This window comes from Castanea sativa, chromosome 12 (genome assembly GCF_040712315.1).
Source record: "Castanea sativa cultivar Marrone di Chiusa Pesio chromosome 12, ASM4071231v1".
In the NCBI taxonomy this organism is placed as follows: Eukaryota; Viridiplantae; Streptophyta; class Magnoliopsida; order Fagales; family Fagaceae; genus Castanea; species Castanea sativa.
This window is the reverse complement of record NC_134024.1, coordinates 12,051,803-12,068,101: the sequence shown is the minus strand read 5'-3', so window position 1 is coordinate 12,068,101 and position 16,299 is coordinate 12,051,803. Positions and strand designations below refer to the sequence as shown.

Below are 16,299 nucleotides of genomic sequence, written 5' to 3'. Positions count from 1 at the left end.
CGTTGCTAAAATTTATTTGCAAAGAATTTTAACCCTTCACAATTAGTTAGGAAAAATAGTGACGACATTAAGCTGTCACTTAAAACATTTTTGCAAGATATTAAGGAGTGTCGTTATTCTATTAATTGCGAGGGACTTTGTCGCCACTATAAAGTTATTTATAACCAAATTTTTATGTCATCAGTAGTAATATTTTATATAATTTTTGAAATATTTTATTATTTATTTATTTTAATTTTATTTTATATCATTTTTGTTTAACTATCATGTTACAATAGTCCACTAATTACTAAAAATTGATACATTAGTCCAATAATTACTAAAAATTGATCCATCTAAAGATAAAAATTCACATAAGTTCAAACTATAAAATATAAAATATACAAAGAAATCCTGAATTTAAACGTTTTAAACTTAAACAATTAGAATTATGACAAAATCTATATTAGTCTTCCTCTGAGTCACTCTCCAAGTTGCTTTCAACCTCTATGTTATTGTTTGAGTTGTCATCTTCATCTCTGCTAGCACCATCCTAAAAAAAATTATAAAAAAAAAAAAAAAAAACATTAAACATGAGTACACATATACCATAAGTTAAAATGAAACAATTAAAGTGAATTTGTATTTGTATCAATGCTTCAATAAATAGGTACACATATAACATATCAAATCTAATCATATAATAATATATCATAAACAACGGTAAACTCCTTAAGTCTTGAATGAGCTATAAGCAAGGATAAGCTATAAGCAAGGAAAGTTGTATTGCAACTTACCTTTTCAGTAAAGAGGTTCTAAGACTGGTTAAAAAGTCAGGCTTGCTATTCACTGCTTTGTATTTAAAATAGTGTGCAGCATCCCTACAGACTGCTTATGGAGGCATAAAGCGACTACATGAGCAATTACCAGTTCCAATATCCCTAAACCACTCAGGGTAACTTTTTTTTTTTTTAATTTAACAATAAACATAACTTAATTTGATTACTTACCACTATCAAAATTAAATATAAATTAAAATAATATAACAATTGTGAAAAACGTAAACCACAAAACACATGATATACAAAATTAAATACAAAACCTATACATAACTAGCAAAACTGTAGATAGTATCATAGTCCTATTATCATTTATCAAAACTAAATATAAAATTATATTATATTATTATAGATGCAAGTTGTAAACCACAACAAACCAATAGACAGTTGTAGAAGATCCAAGAGGCAAAAGCATAAGTTTGAGATTCTACCGTGGTAGCTGAATCTATGTTAGATTGTTGTGGTATGCCCATCGACTGCAACTTTTGTGCAAACTTCTCCTCAAGCTTCTCCACAACTTTTGCAAGTTTGGAATCCATTTCCTCTCTAAGACATGCCTCCAAATCTTCTTTTTCTTTTGTGAAATCTTCTCTGCAACGTTTGCTACAACCTTTACCGTTAAGCCGTACACATCCTTAGCCTAGATACCTATTCCCATGCCAAGAATACGACCATGACTTGGTTCATCAACCACTTCACAAATTTGATAATCATTTGCCTTATTTCTGTTATCCATACTTGTCGAACTTATCTCCTACACGCATAATTCATACACTAGAACATTAGTTTCTATGAAAATATTAACAAATAATGGTTAGAGAGAGAGTGTGAGAATTTATGACATGTATTTCATTTATACTCACCCCCCAATCTTCCTCCATCCATTTGTCCACCATCTCTTTCCAAAAAGGTGTAGGATAGGGGAATTTTCCCACAAATTTCCTCTTATTTAAAGCTCCATATATCATCAAATTGCTGGTTAGAGTTTAGACCACTTCCAAGCCATCATATTTTGTTCTTGTTCTGTCATGTGAGTGGCATTCTTCCATGCCCTTTCTCTTGTTGATGCTGGGCTCTGATTCCTTCTCTTCCTTTCAACAAATGGGGTTTGAGCTTATTCACATCAGATAATTGAACTGGTTTCAAAAAGAACTCTTTTTTGCTCCTTCTTCCAAGCATCCGATCAAACCAATTAGACCATGTTAGATTAAAAACTGAATCAAACAATTCTCATTTTTTTAAATTTAAAACTAAATGCATTTTTCAGTAACTAAATTAAAACAAAAATGTATGTTATTCCCTTTACCTGTTGATCCTTGATGGGATGTTCTCTAAGGACATGATCACTACTGGTATATCTTTAAGAGATTTAGATTCCTGCAAATCAAATAAAATCGCAAAAAGATTTTAGTTTGCTTCCAAGAAATTTGATTAAACTATGCCAAAAGTGATGACTAAGACATCAAATTTGAATTGATCAGCCATAATGTATAGGCCATATTTGATGCACTAAATTCTCAGAAAAGGAAGAAATAAAATAAAATTCTTTAAATTCCATATCTGTAGGTGGAGAATAAGCCAGCCCCACTGCTACAATATGAAAATCAATTAGAGGTCTGCTAAGTCATTGGGGAATGCATATTTGGATTGGAAATTTTCAAATCGAATCTCAAATCCAATACAACACACCCAAGTGTGTGTACTACACAATAGAACATGATTATGATTCTTCTGGTTGGCAGGAAATCACTTTCAATGTATGATTCACATGCAATTAAGTTCAAACACATTTTGATAAAACCCCAGCCAAAAAAGTTCAAACACCGAATTTCCCCCAACATACCCATATGATTCACATGCAATTAAGTGACTTAAAGCCTCACAAACTGCAAAAACGAAGAAAGCACAACCAAATCACAAGGATCCCATCACTAAACAGAGTGAACAAACAAACCACACCATTTTAATCACGAATTTAAAAATACCCAAATCACTACTCAAAATCTCAGATACCACAAACCACATATCTTAACTCGTAAGTCTTAACCACAAATCATATCGCAAAAATCATTATAATTTTTTTTTTAAATTTAAAAAGAGAGAAAGAATAGAGTGATACCTGAGTTCGGCGGAAAACCAAAGCAATGGGCTGAGGAAGGCAGCGGCGGCTTTGACGATGAAACCCAGAAAAACCCAGAGCTTGGATCGACGATGAAACCCACGAAATCCAGAAACCCAGGCTTGTCGGCGTTTGGTGAGCAGTGAGATGGAGGACTAGGTGGCGGCGTGGATCGGCGGCTTGGGGCTTGGGTCTGCTTGGTACTTCGACGGAGTGGGTCAGCGGTGAGCCGGTGACGTTGAGGCCGGCGGCAGTGAGACAGAGAGGTGAGAGTTCAGAGGGAGTTGAGAGATGGGTTGGAGAGCTCAAAGTAAAGGAGTGAGAGGAGCGTCATAGACACGGTTGGATATAAAGAATAGAAAAAAAAAAAATCAACAAACATATAGTATTTTAATTAGGTGGAGAATAAAAAAGTTTTTTTTTTTTTTTAATCAGCTGCAGTGCACAGCCATATATAGCTGTGCACTGTAGCAAGAAAAAATATCAACAAACATATAGTGTTTTAATTGGGTGGAGAATAAAAAAGTTTTTTTTTTTTTTTTCAATTAGCTACAGTGCAGCTGTGCACTGTAGCTAGATAGGTAAAATTATTACTATAGCTTTTTTTTTCTTTTTTTTTTTTCGTAGAAAGGGGACCGTATTAAACTTTAAACTTAAAAACCAGATACAGAGTGTTTATAAACCATCCCAAAAAAGTCCAAGCTAAGTAAGAAGGAGACATCTGCCGAGGGTTCTAAGAATACAACAAAATCCTATGGGAGTAAAGCCCCCCTCCTAGCAAGCGCGTTGGTACATTTATTTGCCTCGCGATAAAAATGTTGAATTTGAACCATAGGAATTTCTCTCAAACCTGTCTTACAATCACTTACTAAAGCATTGAAGCCATTTTGATTACAATCTACCTTTTGCATCAAGTCCACAATAAGCTTTGCATCAAGCTCGATAATCACAACAGGGAGTTTAAGGGAAATACATAGCCTGATTCCATCTCTAAATGCCCAAAGCTTCGCTGCAACGCTGGTGTGTGCCCAACAGCCCTCGCAAAACCTCTAATCCATTCCCCTTTGTCATTTCGGATAAGTCCTCCACTACCAGCATGTCCAGGATTTCCAAGCGATGAACCGTTTGAATTAAGCTTGTACCAATTCAAAAGAGGTTTGAGCCATGTAACTCTAATGATCCAACAGTTGGCAGGTGGCTTACCATTAATTCTGATGTAAGCAAATTCATTTGCTTTAGCTAAGACTTCATGCTTGAGATCCCTCGGACTTTGATCATTTCGAAACAAGAAATGATCAAAGTCCAGGTTGGCAGGTGGCTTGCTATGTATTTATTTAATTTTCTTTATAAAATAACTAAAGTTTTTAATCGAAAAAAAAAGTAAATATGTGGCATATCATGATTGGTAAAATAAACTTCAATTTGTTTAAAAACTGAGGAGGTAAGCCTTGACCATGTCAGTGGCACATTTTCAGAGGAAGTCGTACTATAGAGGAAGGGCTTCAGGGAGGAGGTCAGTCTTGTCATGTCTAAAAGGATGGAAGCTACCACCACATTTATTGCACCCCACCAAACCCTTTGACTGTGTTTATGTGGAGAAAACCCCTGAACGGTATTGTCTAGGTAGCTGCAACTCACGGAAGGTTTGGGGAAATGTCTAATAGGACAAGCACTCGAGTAGTGGCCTACGTGATCAACAAATAGAGGGCCAAGATCAACGAAAAAAGGCTATATAACGTAAGAAACCCTCCAAAGGAAATGGAGGATTTGAGAATCAATGGAGAAAACACTGTAGCAACAAGAACTGGAATTGTAATAAAGTCTAGAGAGAATATATTCAAGAACTACTCTCCTTGGACTTTGCCGAGGAATGATTTCTTTGCATGTAGCTTGTTTTTCCTTATTTACTTCCCACCTTTAATCTGTTGTAAGCGTCATTCAATTCATTAAAGCCTAGTTTTTGGCCAACTTTCTACAAATTCATTGTGTTGGGCTATTTGGGTCTTAATCCTATTACTTCTTGGGCTTATGATCCAAACTGCGCCCTTACATGTGTGCTTAGATATAAATGATTTTGATTTTAGAGGGGGAAAATGTCCTTACTTTAAATTATTTTTAAAAAAAAAACCCATGACTAGCGAGGGTTACTGTCGAGATAAAATAAAAATCTCAATGTGTGAGGGCTACCTCGGTCACTCTTATGTGTGATCCATGGAATGTTTAAATTTCTTTTTTGTGATAGGTAACATGTTAATTTGTAATCCTATAGTAAATTTGTGTTATCCTTAGTATCACTAATAATAATAAACAACCATTATATACACACACACACACACCTACACATATATACATACATACATATATGCATGCATATATAATTTTATAAAATTTTGAGCCGTTTACAATAGGGGACAATGCCTTTTTTTCTTAGGATTAAAATTTTGAGCCTTGTGTGGTGGAGGCCTTAGGCCAGCCCTGCAGGGGCATGGGTCTAGAATTTGACAGTTTTGAAAATGACACCAAATTCAAAGTCCAACCATTGGATGAGAAGAGCACGGTAAGGAATGGGTATTGGTGAAATTAGGGTGTGATTAAATGGTTTGATTGCGAGAGCAGACCGATCAAAGTACGGGCACATAATTTTTAACCTTCATGCGCCAATTTAGATTCCAATTCTTACCGTTGGATTTGCATAGCATGGTAAAATATTGGTGTTGATGGAATTTAAGCTCAATTGAACAACCAAATTAAGCTCAAATTAAACCATTTATACATATAAGCAAACCCATCATTTGTTTTAATATTTAATATCTGAACTATATTGTTATTTTATAGGATTTGATATAGCTCACTGTGGAGATTTCATATTGTTCTTCTAACATATGACATATAATCTTTTTTATTATCTAATTTTGGGGAGCTATTCAATTTATGAATTATATCTAATTTATTTCATTAATTAACCTATGTATTTCATATACATACTCCTATTTATTCTTGTTTATTATAAAAAATTATACTAATTGTTTAAAATTTAAACCTTATAAACTTCAAACCACATGCCGCTACATATATTTTAAAATTTAAATTAACAAATTTTTTTTTTCTTATAATACGCAATTTTTTATAAATTTTTTTTTGAGATCAGAATGATAGAAATCTTTTATTAAATGCCAAATATAGTCATACAAAGTAAACTAGTGCATACACTAGTGTACGTGGGACATTCACTGCATGTAGTCTAGTCCCAAATAAAATAAAACACGGTAGAGACCTAGGGATGACAATTTTTCCCTGCCCCTCCCCGCTTCGCCACGTGCGGATTTTCCTAGCCCCGCAAAGGTGATGGGGCAAGATTTTAGACCTACACCATGGGGCGGGGCGGGGATGGGTTTACACTTTTTAGACCCACCCTACCCCGCCCCGCCCCATCCCCACCTCACCCCACCCCGTGTTAATAAGGATGAACTTGTAATTTTTTCATACTCTAAAATCCTACTATTCAAACAAAAATATCATTAGCTTATTTTATTATACCTAACGTGGTTCTACCTTTCTTTTCTCTCAAGCAAAGTTGGAAATAAGGTACCAATTTTAACTCTTTTTTTTTTTTTTTTTTCTTTTCATTCATGATTCATATGTCTTTCTCAACTTACTTTTCATCATTAACATAATATGAGATTTTTGTGTCATACTATGAGATTTTTGTTGTGACATTGTTTTGTTAAACATTTAGATAATATTATTTAGTTTTTGCTAAAAATTAGTTTGATTTGATAGGATAATTTATTTATAATTTCAAGTATATTTTTAATATTGAAACATGTCATTATATTTGAAAAAATGGTAATAGTTATAGGGAAAATTAACAAGAAATAAAGTTTTACGGTGTAGGGCGGGGCTTCGCGAGTCTTCGCAGGGCCTTAAGGGGCGGGGATGGGGCAAGAAAAATCTATACGAGGCGGGGGCAAAGATCCCATCCTTCGGTCCCGCCCCGCCCCATTGCCATCCCTAGTCGCAACCACCCGAAATGAATGTATTTATATCCTTAGAGAAGGAAAAAGGACTTCCTGTGAAGTTCATACGTCTATTACTACTGGTGCTCGTAGTTGTAGATGAACATGTCTTCGAATAGATGATTGGCATTTGGACTTGAACCGTAGGCCTATCGAAGTGACAGGTTAATGGGCCAGGAGTATAGAAATCCGAACCCATATTGATTTGTTGCACCTCCTTGTCAATAATAGTTAAGAAGGCAGCACTTCCATTGCAAACAATTTCGAACGACTTGTCCATGTAGCAATCAGGTCGATTCTAAACGGGTATGGAATGTCAAGATTTCCACACCTACTTTCACAATTGGGTTTTGCCATAGATGGTGCTGCTTCTGCATGGGATCCATCCGTCAGCAGAAGTAGAAAAGTAATTCGCATTACAAATTGTACAACTATTTCTCTAGGTGTCTTACAGTTCAACAAAGCAAACCATATACCCACCATTTATAAATACCAGCACTGGACACGATACTTTTCGGCACCTTCCAACTTTGTCCCTTTGTTTACTTTGGACTTTTTTTAATGGACTAATGGACATAATCATTATTTATAAACTAGGCTTTGAGCACGTGCGTCAGAGGCTTTTCTATTTTTTAAGTAAGGGTTAATATAAACATTTATTATAATTTAGGATTACTACATTTTTTAATCACAAAAAAAAACCTATCGGTGATGAAAAATTATTTCACCGCACATAATATTCATCACACCCCTAAATTTTTTTTTGTGATTGGAAAATGCAAAAATCTCAAATTATAATAAATGCTCTATATTAACCCTTACCCAAAAAATAGAAGAGTCTCTAAGCATGCACGTGCTTAGAGATACGCGTTATTTTTGGCGTTGTTGTTCTTTTAAAAAAAAAATTAATAACATTTATCAATTTTTGTTTAATCCAATGATTTAGTTTTTTAGTCCTAAAAGTTAGCCACTTACTACACATCCATAATAAAAGTTAAAAAGAGTTTAATATATCAACAACCTTTAAAACTGAGAAAAAGGTAAGTAACATTTTTTATGGAGTAGTAAATTAATACTTATGGAAAAAAATTTTAATTGAATTTGACATAGAATTATACAAATGATAAATATAGTTTCTGCTACAAAAAGAAATTTTCAGTTTGCTAGACACAGACAAATACACGGGTGAAATTATGATTTATATGAGATTTTATATATATATATATATATATATATATATATATATATATATATATATATATATAAACAAACTGAGATTCTGGTCCAAGACCGTGTGCCATTCCACACCAATCATATAGATCACGTCCCAAGAATCAACGGTTTGAAATGCCTTAGTGTAAAGTGGCAAAAACTAAAAACTTTAGGTGTGATAGTAAATATTTTTATAGAAAAGTTTGCAATGCAAAAAGAGAAAAAGAAAAGGCCGGATGGGTTAATAATTAAAGCGGGTAGGAATTCAAACTCAGCTGGTTCAAATTTTATTGCAGGAGATACACGTTATTTTCAGTGTTGTTGTTCTTTAAAAAAAAAATTAATAACATTTATCAATTTTTGTTTAATTCAAAATTTTAGTTTTTTAGTCCTAAAAATTAGCCACTTATTACACATCCATAACAAAAGTTAAAAAGAGTTTAAATTTCAAATATATCAACAACATCAACAACCTTTAAAACTGAGAAAAAGGTACGTAACATTTTTTATGGAGTAGTAAATTAATACTTATGGAAAAAAATTTAAATTGAATTTGACTTAGAATTATGCAAATGATAAATATAGTTTTATGTTACAAAAGAATTTTTTTACAACAATTTCTTAGATAACAATCACTTTATGTGAGGTTTAAATCATATAATAATTCTTGTAAAGTTTCTCACCCGAACTTATCTAATATTACATTCCAATGACTCCTCAATGCAATCCAAAAAATTTGTGCGTACATGAATCTAAGAGAGATAAAAGAATTAGGGTTAAACCAACTATTTGAAAGAAATTAAAAAAAAAACTTTATTCAACAAACCAAAGTTAGCGTGTGTGGCAATTAAAGATTATAGTATAAGTTTGTTAGAGTTTGTGTTTGATTTAAATTTTGATGAAATCCTTTTTCCTGAAAATCCTATTAAAATTGGTCAGATTAAAGATAAAGATTTTTTTAGAATTTAACTCTATCATGAACTCTTTAAAATCTTATCACCACATTATCAACTATTTAAATAAATACTTAATGGTGATCTAACCATGTGATTGGTGGCTCTAGTTTCTCGGATCCATAATGAATTGTAAATGAAAATCAGAATTGAGAGGTTGCTACATACCTAAATAAAAAAATATAAAAAAATTTAACACCAAAAACATAGACAATGATGGTATAAAAAAATTAAAAAAAAAAACTTGCTTAAAAAGAAAAAAAAATACAAAGAAGAAAAAAAAAAGTGAGGAAGGAGAAGGAAATAGTAATTGAATTAAATTTAAAAAGAAGAAAACCTTGGCATGCCGCTTCAAGTTGGCAAATGCATTCTAAAAAAAAAATTGGCAAATGGATATGAACGGATGGAAACTTTCCAGTCATGCAAAAACCCAGTAGCGGCAAAATTTCTTTCATAGTTTCTTGAATTGCTTCCTTCATATTTGATGCAGTACGGATGGTAACTATTTTTATTTCAATTCAAAATTTTTAAATAAAGTGTAAACAAAGGCTACTAAAGGAGGTAAGGGAAGCCATACTGTTTAACTGTTCACAAATGATTTTGAATACTTCTTTTGTAGCATAAGACAGCCCTGTCTTTGGATCACGATACCTACAACATGAAATGACGATTCATTAAGAAGTACAATGGCAGAGTATATGACGGAATTATTCATTTCAGAATTACATTTTTTTTTTAAAAAAAGTAGAAAGAGAGTTAACGTGATACATTAAAAAAAAAATAGAACTCAAAGAAAATCAATTATAAACAAAAGAAAAAAAAATGCAAAAGATAGAACTTGAAAATTTGTTGGAACCTTTGACAGTAAATGTCTTTAATCTGAAGAAAAAGAAATGAGGATATAGAGTTAAACTAAATGTCTTCAATCTGAAGAAGAATGAGAAATAGAAAGTGAGATAGAAACTGCAAAGCATACATCAATTTGTGGATCTTAAAGTGTAAGAGTTTTAATTTACATATTTATTCCCGTTAGTTGAAAACTTGTAAGTGAGTATGATGAGGGTATTTTTGGCATAAAAAATGAGGAATCCAAACAGAGGAAGCCTCTTAAATAGTAGTATAGATAAATACCAGCACTGGACACGATACTTTTCTGCACCTTCTGACTTTGTTCCTTTGTTTACTTTGGATTGTTTTAAATGGACCTATGGACATAATCATTATTTTTAGTGTAAGTAGGTATTGAACCCTAGATCTTTTATTTAATCATCAAAAATTTTATCAATTGAACTAACTGAACTGGAACCTACAAATTTTCATTTTCAATTATTTGTTTATAGGTAAAATGTGATCAAACTTGTAAAATACTTTCCATTGACCATAGTAGCAGAGCCAAGAATTCTTCTTAGGAGGCCAAGCTAACCATAATAAAGTTCTTTTTTGTGTCAAATTAATAAATTTCTTTTTATTTCGTAAATTAAATTTAACTCAACAAAATTGTTGATTTTGAAATAATCTTATAGTAATTTCTTTTTATTAATTATATAAACAGTAAAATAATTATACATAAACTCATTTTCAATGTTCTAACCTTTCATAAATAAATAAAAATATATATAAATAAAGGCAAGTTTCAAATTTCTATTCTTTAGAAAAATAAAAAATAAACAATGCATATTTCATAAATACTAAACTATATCTAGTCAAATAAAACAAGAAAAGAATTAAGTAAATTAATCAAGTAAATACTATTATCATCAGAGGCTCTTCTTTTTTCATTTTCTTTTTGTAAAAGTTAATGTAAGTACACAATTGCACCTGGACCCAAAGATAGACATGGGCTCAGGCCCAATGAGTCTTAAATAATAAGATTTGTAGAGTGTGGATTTAAAATCTAGTTTAGGGGTATTAGAAACTTGATAAGCAGGCTAGAATACCACAATCTTTGCAAATGATAAACAAATATGACAAGGGAACCTCCTCGGACGTAATTCAAGGATGATTTGTATATTGCTTCTCTTTTATGCCAAAAATTACAGTTCTTAGTTCTTAGTTATTTTCCTCGCTAACTGATAGATCCCCCCTTTTTCTTTTCTCCCTTCTCTTCTTAAATATTCTTCTTCTTCCCTCTTACATCCACATGTCACACAAATCTTATCCTTAGGTGCCTCCCCCTTCCACCACCTTCTTGAAGTCTTTAAATAGTAGTAGGAAAGTTCAATTCTACTGTTCAGGGGTTATTTTTCCATTAATGCGGCTAGGGAGGTAGGTGCAGGGTCTTTAATGTGGAGGTAGCAGCCTTTTTCTTAGATATTTCTATCACGTTGTTGCCTCTAGAGGATACTTGGATCCCCCTCTTACCCAATAGTTCTTCTAGAACTCTGCCTTTAATCTTCTTGGCAAATCCCAGGGTGTTCGAAGGGCCCATCCGAGGAGACATTCATCCTCAGATGGTTCCTCGGATGTCTGTAGTGTAGGCTGACTTATGAGCTTAGGAGCCCAATGACAAAAACAAACTGGTACCAATCGATCAAGCCCACGACCCATTTGTTTATTTTATAAATCTTACCCCCCACAATAGCCCCTCAAAACTTTATTTTCCCCCCCATCCGAGGAGAGAAATAGAGTTTTGATCCGACCAGAATACCTCTCACACGTTTCGTACATCACCACGCATGTGGGGGTCCTTTCGTTTCCCAGAAAATATCGTCTGGCACTTCAAATCCCGGAACGCGTGCATTTATGACCGCAAGTTACACCTTGTTCCCCACGTTCAACGGTGAGATGAACATCTAACGGTCCAGGTCACCCCCTGAAAATTTGAGCGGGACAAATCCAATTTCGAGGCTGCCTCCAGCACGTCAAAATGCTTGGAAATCCGTGCCTTCATTTATTTCTTCAGAATTCAATCACATCAAAGTATCAGTCATCGCCTTTTCTCTCCAGAAACTCGTGGAAACTCGCATAACCAAATCTCATAAGTTCTTGCTTTCTTTGCTCCTTTCTTCTCAGATTATGTCCTTGGCTCCACTCTTAATTGATTTTCCTCTCAATACTTGCCTTTTCATTTCTCCTGGATGGGTAAGTTTAAGTGCTTAGTAGATACCGCCACTGGGATGGAAGGTTTTAGGGTCAAATACCAGATTCCTAGTGATGTAGGCCTAGAATACTGCCCAGCAGAAGCCGTAGGCGGTGCTAGGAAAATGGGAGAGGTAATCATCCCTGTGATTGCCTTCATAGAAGGTGGGATGACTTTCCCTATGAGAAGTGTAACTAGGGAATACCTTTGCAATCATAGGTTATGCCCAGACCAGTGCGCACCAAATGTGTTTAGGGTCTTGGGTAGTGTGGATGCTCTGAAAGAGCAAATGGGCTTAAACCTCACATGACACAATGTTGCCTTCATGTACGAATGCCACAAACTCAAGAATGTAGGGTATTACATCAAGTCGTGGTCTAGTGTAGTTAGGTTGATTTCCTGTTTGCCTAAGTCCAACAAAGGCATGAAGGACGACTACCTCATCGCCTCAGGCAATTGGCACGACGGTCCTCATTGCCCGGTCGTATGGGGAGATCCAGGTGTGACTCCTTAGGAGTTAATTTCCCTACCCCGTGATTCAATCTCAACACCTTTTAATGCTTTATTTCTTATTGTACGCTATTGTTTCCAATTTTTCACATTCATCACAGATCTGACCATGTTTGTCTCTTTGGGTTTCTTTTCTCACAGATAAACAGCACGTACGCCCACGCTTGAGCCATTGCAACGTCGCCGACCGAAATCGCGTTCTCCGCTCAGAAGTCTTTGTGAGTGAAGCCTTACAAGTAAGAGTGGCTCATTTGATATTAGGATACGACCCCATATCCTCGGACTTCCAAGAGATAGAAAACGCAATAATTGCAAGGGATAAACGACGCAGAAGGATAAACGTCGTACGACCAAGCTTCCTCTCCGACCACGATCTTCTCGATGAACCTAACACAATCCTGTACACACGCCCCATCGCAGCAATCCCTTTCTCGGTGCACTCTCAGACGACCGTCGCCCAGGAAGAGCAAGGATCCTCGTCACACTCATTGGACGAGGAGATAGACCAATTTCAACTCGAGAACATTGAAAGACCCCGAGGAAACCCGTTTGTCGTACTCTTGGATGAGGAGGACGAGCCCACTGAGACCTCCGGGATAGCAGGCCTGATAGTCGCCGGCCTCGATTCCAGCTCTGAAGAGGAAGAGATGGACGTGCTTAAAGGACTAATGCAGAAGAGGGGCGAGAGGGTCGCTAAAAAAGGAGTACAGGGGGTCTCAAGTTCCTCCGTCCTTGCCCCCACCCCCTCCTCCCTCCGACCCTAAGCCTCTTGTTGCGGAGCCCAAGAAGAAAAGGAAGGGTGAGGCCGAGGAGGCAGATGGGGAAAGGCAGAAGAAGCTGAAAAAAAAGTAGCAACCCCAGCAGCAGAAACTAGATAAGGGCAAGGGACGTGCGCCCTCAGAGGAAAGCGGGGAGAACAGGGACCTCGCCGAAGTGCGCCGAGCACCGGCTACCTGGTCTCCCGAGCTCAAACTGGACGGGGCACCCATCTCTTGCCAGTCTAATATTAGGGCGTTCCAACAAGGCCATGCCCTCCACTTGGTCGATGCCTTGGAACGTCCCCTTCTTCTGCCCAAGGACATAGAGGCCTTGGAAAAGATGAGCCAGCCCCATCTGTTCCTTTCACTAAAAAAGGACTTGGCCCTGGTAAGTTTCGAACCTTATCTTCACTCCTTTTTCATTGTATCTAACTGTTATGAGATATTTTCATGCGTCTGACCCTTTGGTATTCTGTCACAGGCCGTCCAGGAAGTTTTTGCTGCAGAGAAGTTCGTGGAGGATTCTCGGAAGAGGGCTAGAATGGAATAGGAGCTTCGAATGGAGACCGAGAAGACCCTAGGCTAGGCCCTCGCACAAAATGAGAAGCTCACCACACAGTTGGCGGAGCTAAAAAGGGAAAGGGATGGTGTCGAGGTTAGTTTAAAAACGATGAAGACCCATGTGGAGGGGCAACGCAAGCTTCTTCGTCAAAAGGATGAAGAGTTCTCTAAAACCCAACAGGAGAACTCCGACTTGAGGAAGGAGCTTGCAAAGATGAAGGAGGAGGCCCACGCCTTCAAGGACTCGCTGAAGGCAGCGAAGAAGGCTGCTTACAAGGAAGGGGTAGCTGCGACAGAGGACCAGCTGATAGAAGAATTCGCCACGCTGTGCCGGGAATATTGCCAGCAAGTTTGGGGTGAGGCCTTAAATGTAGCAGGGGTTCCTCCAGCTTCGGAGCTGAGGAAGCCCGAAAATGTTTGGCTTCCCCTAGACATACAGGAGGTAGAAGAGCTTCCTCCTGTCGCCCTTACCCCTAAGACAGCTTCTTCCATGCCCCTCCCAGTGATCCCAGAGCCTATTCCTGCTCTTACAGAACATACAAGTTCCAATAAAGAGAAATAACAGGGTGAAGGTGCCGAGAAGGTAGCAAGCCAAAGTGCCGAGACTAACGTTCCTCCACCGGTTGAGGCACACAAGGGAAAATAGGTTCAATCCTCCTTTGAGCTGGAGCTAAAAGGCACCGAAGTTGGCAGCACCTCTGCGCAAGACCCTCATTCCAAAATTTAAGGCCGAACCTAGGACTTCTCTTCTTGTAATCTAGACCCCTTTTTTTTTGTAATGTATATCAAGAGCAATTAATGGAAGTCTGCCTCGTTTGATCTTCTTTTGGCTTGTATTTATTTTACTTTGTTTTTATTATAAGGGTTCTCACTAGCACACAAAGGGAGAATGAGTGGAACAACTAACTCCACTTTCAATAGTTGAATTATCATAACTCTAAACAACCGTACACATGCTTAACTTTTATTCTACACATTACATCTTAGAAGTATAACATGTATGACGCAATGATGAACGCCTAACAAGTTAACTTAGAATTCAATTTAAGGCATAGAGTAATCAAAAATACTTCATCAAAATCGCAACATAAACACGACATGGATTTTCACTAGCATTTCTATAGTAAAATGTTCAAGAACCTGACATAAACAACTTTGTTTTGATAGTAAGTACGATATCAATTTGCACAAGGCGCATGGGCCGAGAACCACGCATATCAATGTGATACTTAGAATCTGAAACTTGAAACGTTAATTTCGCCAAAGTATGGGGTCCGAGGACCCTATATTACCAAATTTCTGCTTGATGCTTAAGAATTTGTAACTCAAGATGTTAATTTCCCCAAAGTAGAAGGTCCGTGGACCCGGCATAACTAAGGTTTTGTTTAACAAATGATAAAATATTAATTTTCACAAGGTATGTGGTTCGAGGACCATACACCACCGAGTTTCTGTTTGATACTTAATAACAGTAACTTAAGATGTTAATTTTTTCAAAGTAGAAGGTCTATGGACCCGGCATAACTAAGGTTCTGTTTAACAAATGATAAGACATCAATTTCCATAAGATATGTGGTCCGAGGACCATACACCATCGAGTTTCTGTTTGATACTTAATAACATATCAATTTCCACAAGGTATGTGGTCCGAGGACCATGCATCACCAAGTTTCTGTTTGATACTTAACAATAGTAACTTAAGATGTTAATTTCCCCAAAGTAGAAGGTCTGTGGACCCGGCATAACTAAGGTTCTGTTTAACAAATGATAAGACATCAATTTCCACAAGGTATGTGGTCCGAGGACCATACACCTCCGAGTTTCTGTTTGATACTTAATAACATATCAATTTTCACAAGGTATGTGGTCCGAGGACCATGCATCACCAAGTTTCTGTTTGATACTTAATAATAGTAAGAGATAAACCTAGATACATATTCATAATTTGAACCATGAATGATAAAAGTGCCTTTTATTAATAATAATACCTTCGAAGGTTGTTTACATTCCAGGGGCGTTGTACAATTTTTTCATCTAGATCAGCTAGTCGATATGATCCTATGCCCGCTACAGAGATGATCCGATAAGGTCCTTTCCAATTCGATCCGAGCTTTCCCCATGCTGGGTTTTTGGCAGCACCCACAACTTTTCTCAACACCAGATCCCTAGGCGCTAGCGGCCTTAGCTTTACGTGAGCATCATACCCTCATTTAAGCTTTTGCTGATAATAAGCAATTTGGACCATGGCGGCCTCTCGCCGTTCCTCAACTAAA

The 16,299-nt window shown here is 36.3% G+C and overlaps 1 protein-coding gene across 1 annotated transcript; it reads right to left on the bottom strand.

Moving 5' to 3' along the window:
* Positions 1 to 1,596: 1,596 nt before the first annotated feature.
* Positions 1,597 to 13,820, bottom strand: LOC142620195 (uncharacterized). The gene is made up of 5 exons (XM_075793596.1): positions 13,654 to 13,820; positions 3,888 to 4,148; positions 2,938 to 3,241; positions 2,125 to 2,195; positions 1,597 to 1,986 (listed from the first exon to the last, which is right to left on the bottom strand). The coding sequence occupies exons 1-5, from the start codon at positions 13,818 to 13,820 to the stop codon at positions 1,845 to 1,847; spliced, it is 945 nt and encodes a 314-aa protein (XP_075649711.1). The 3' UTR covers positions 1,597 to 1,844.
* Positions 13,821 to 16,299: the final 2,479 nt, after the last annotated feature.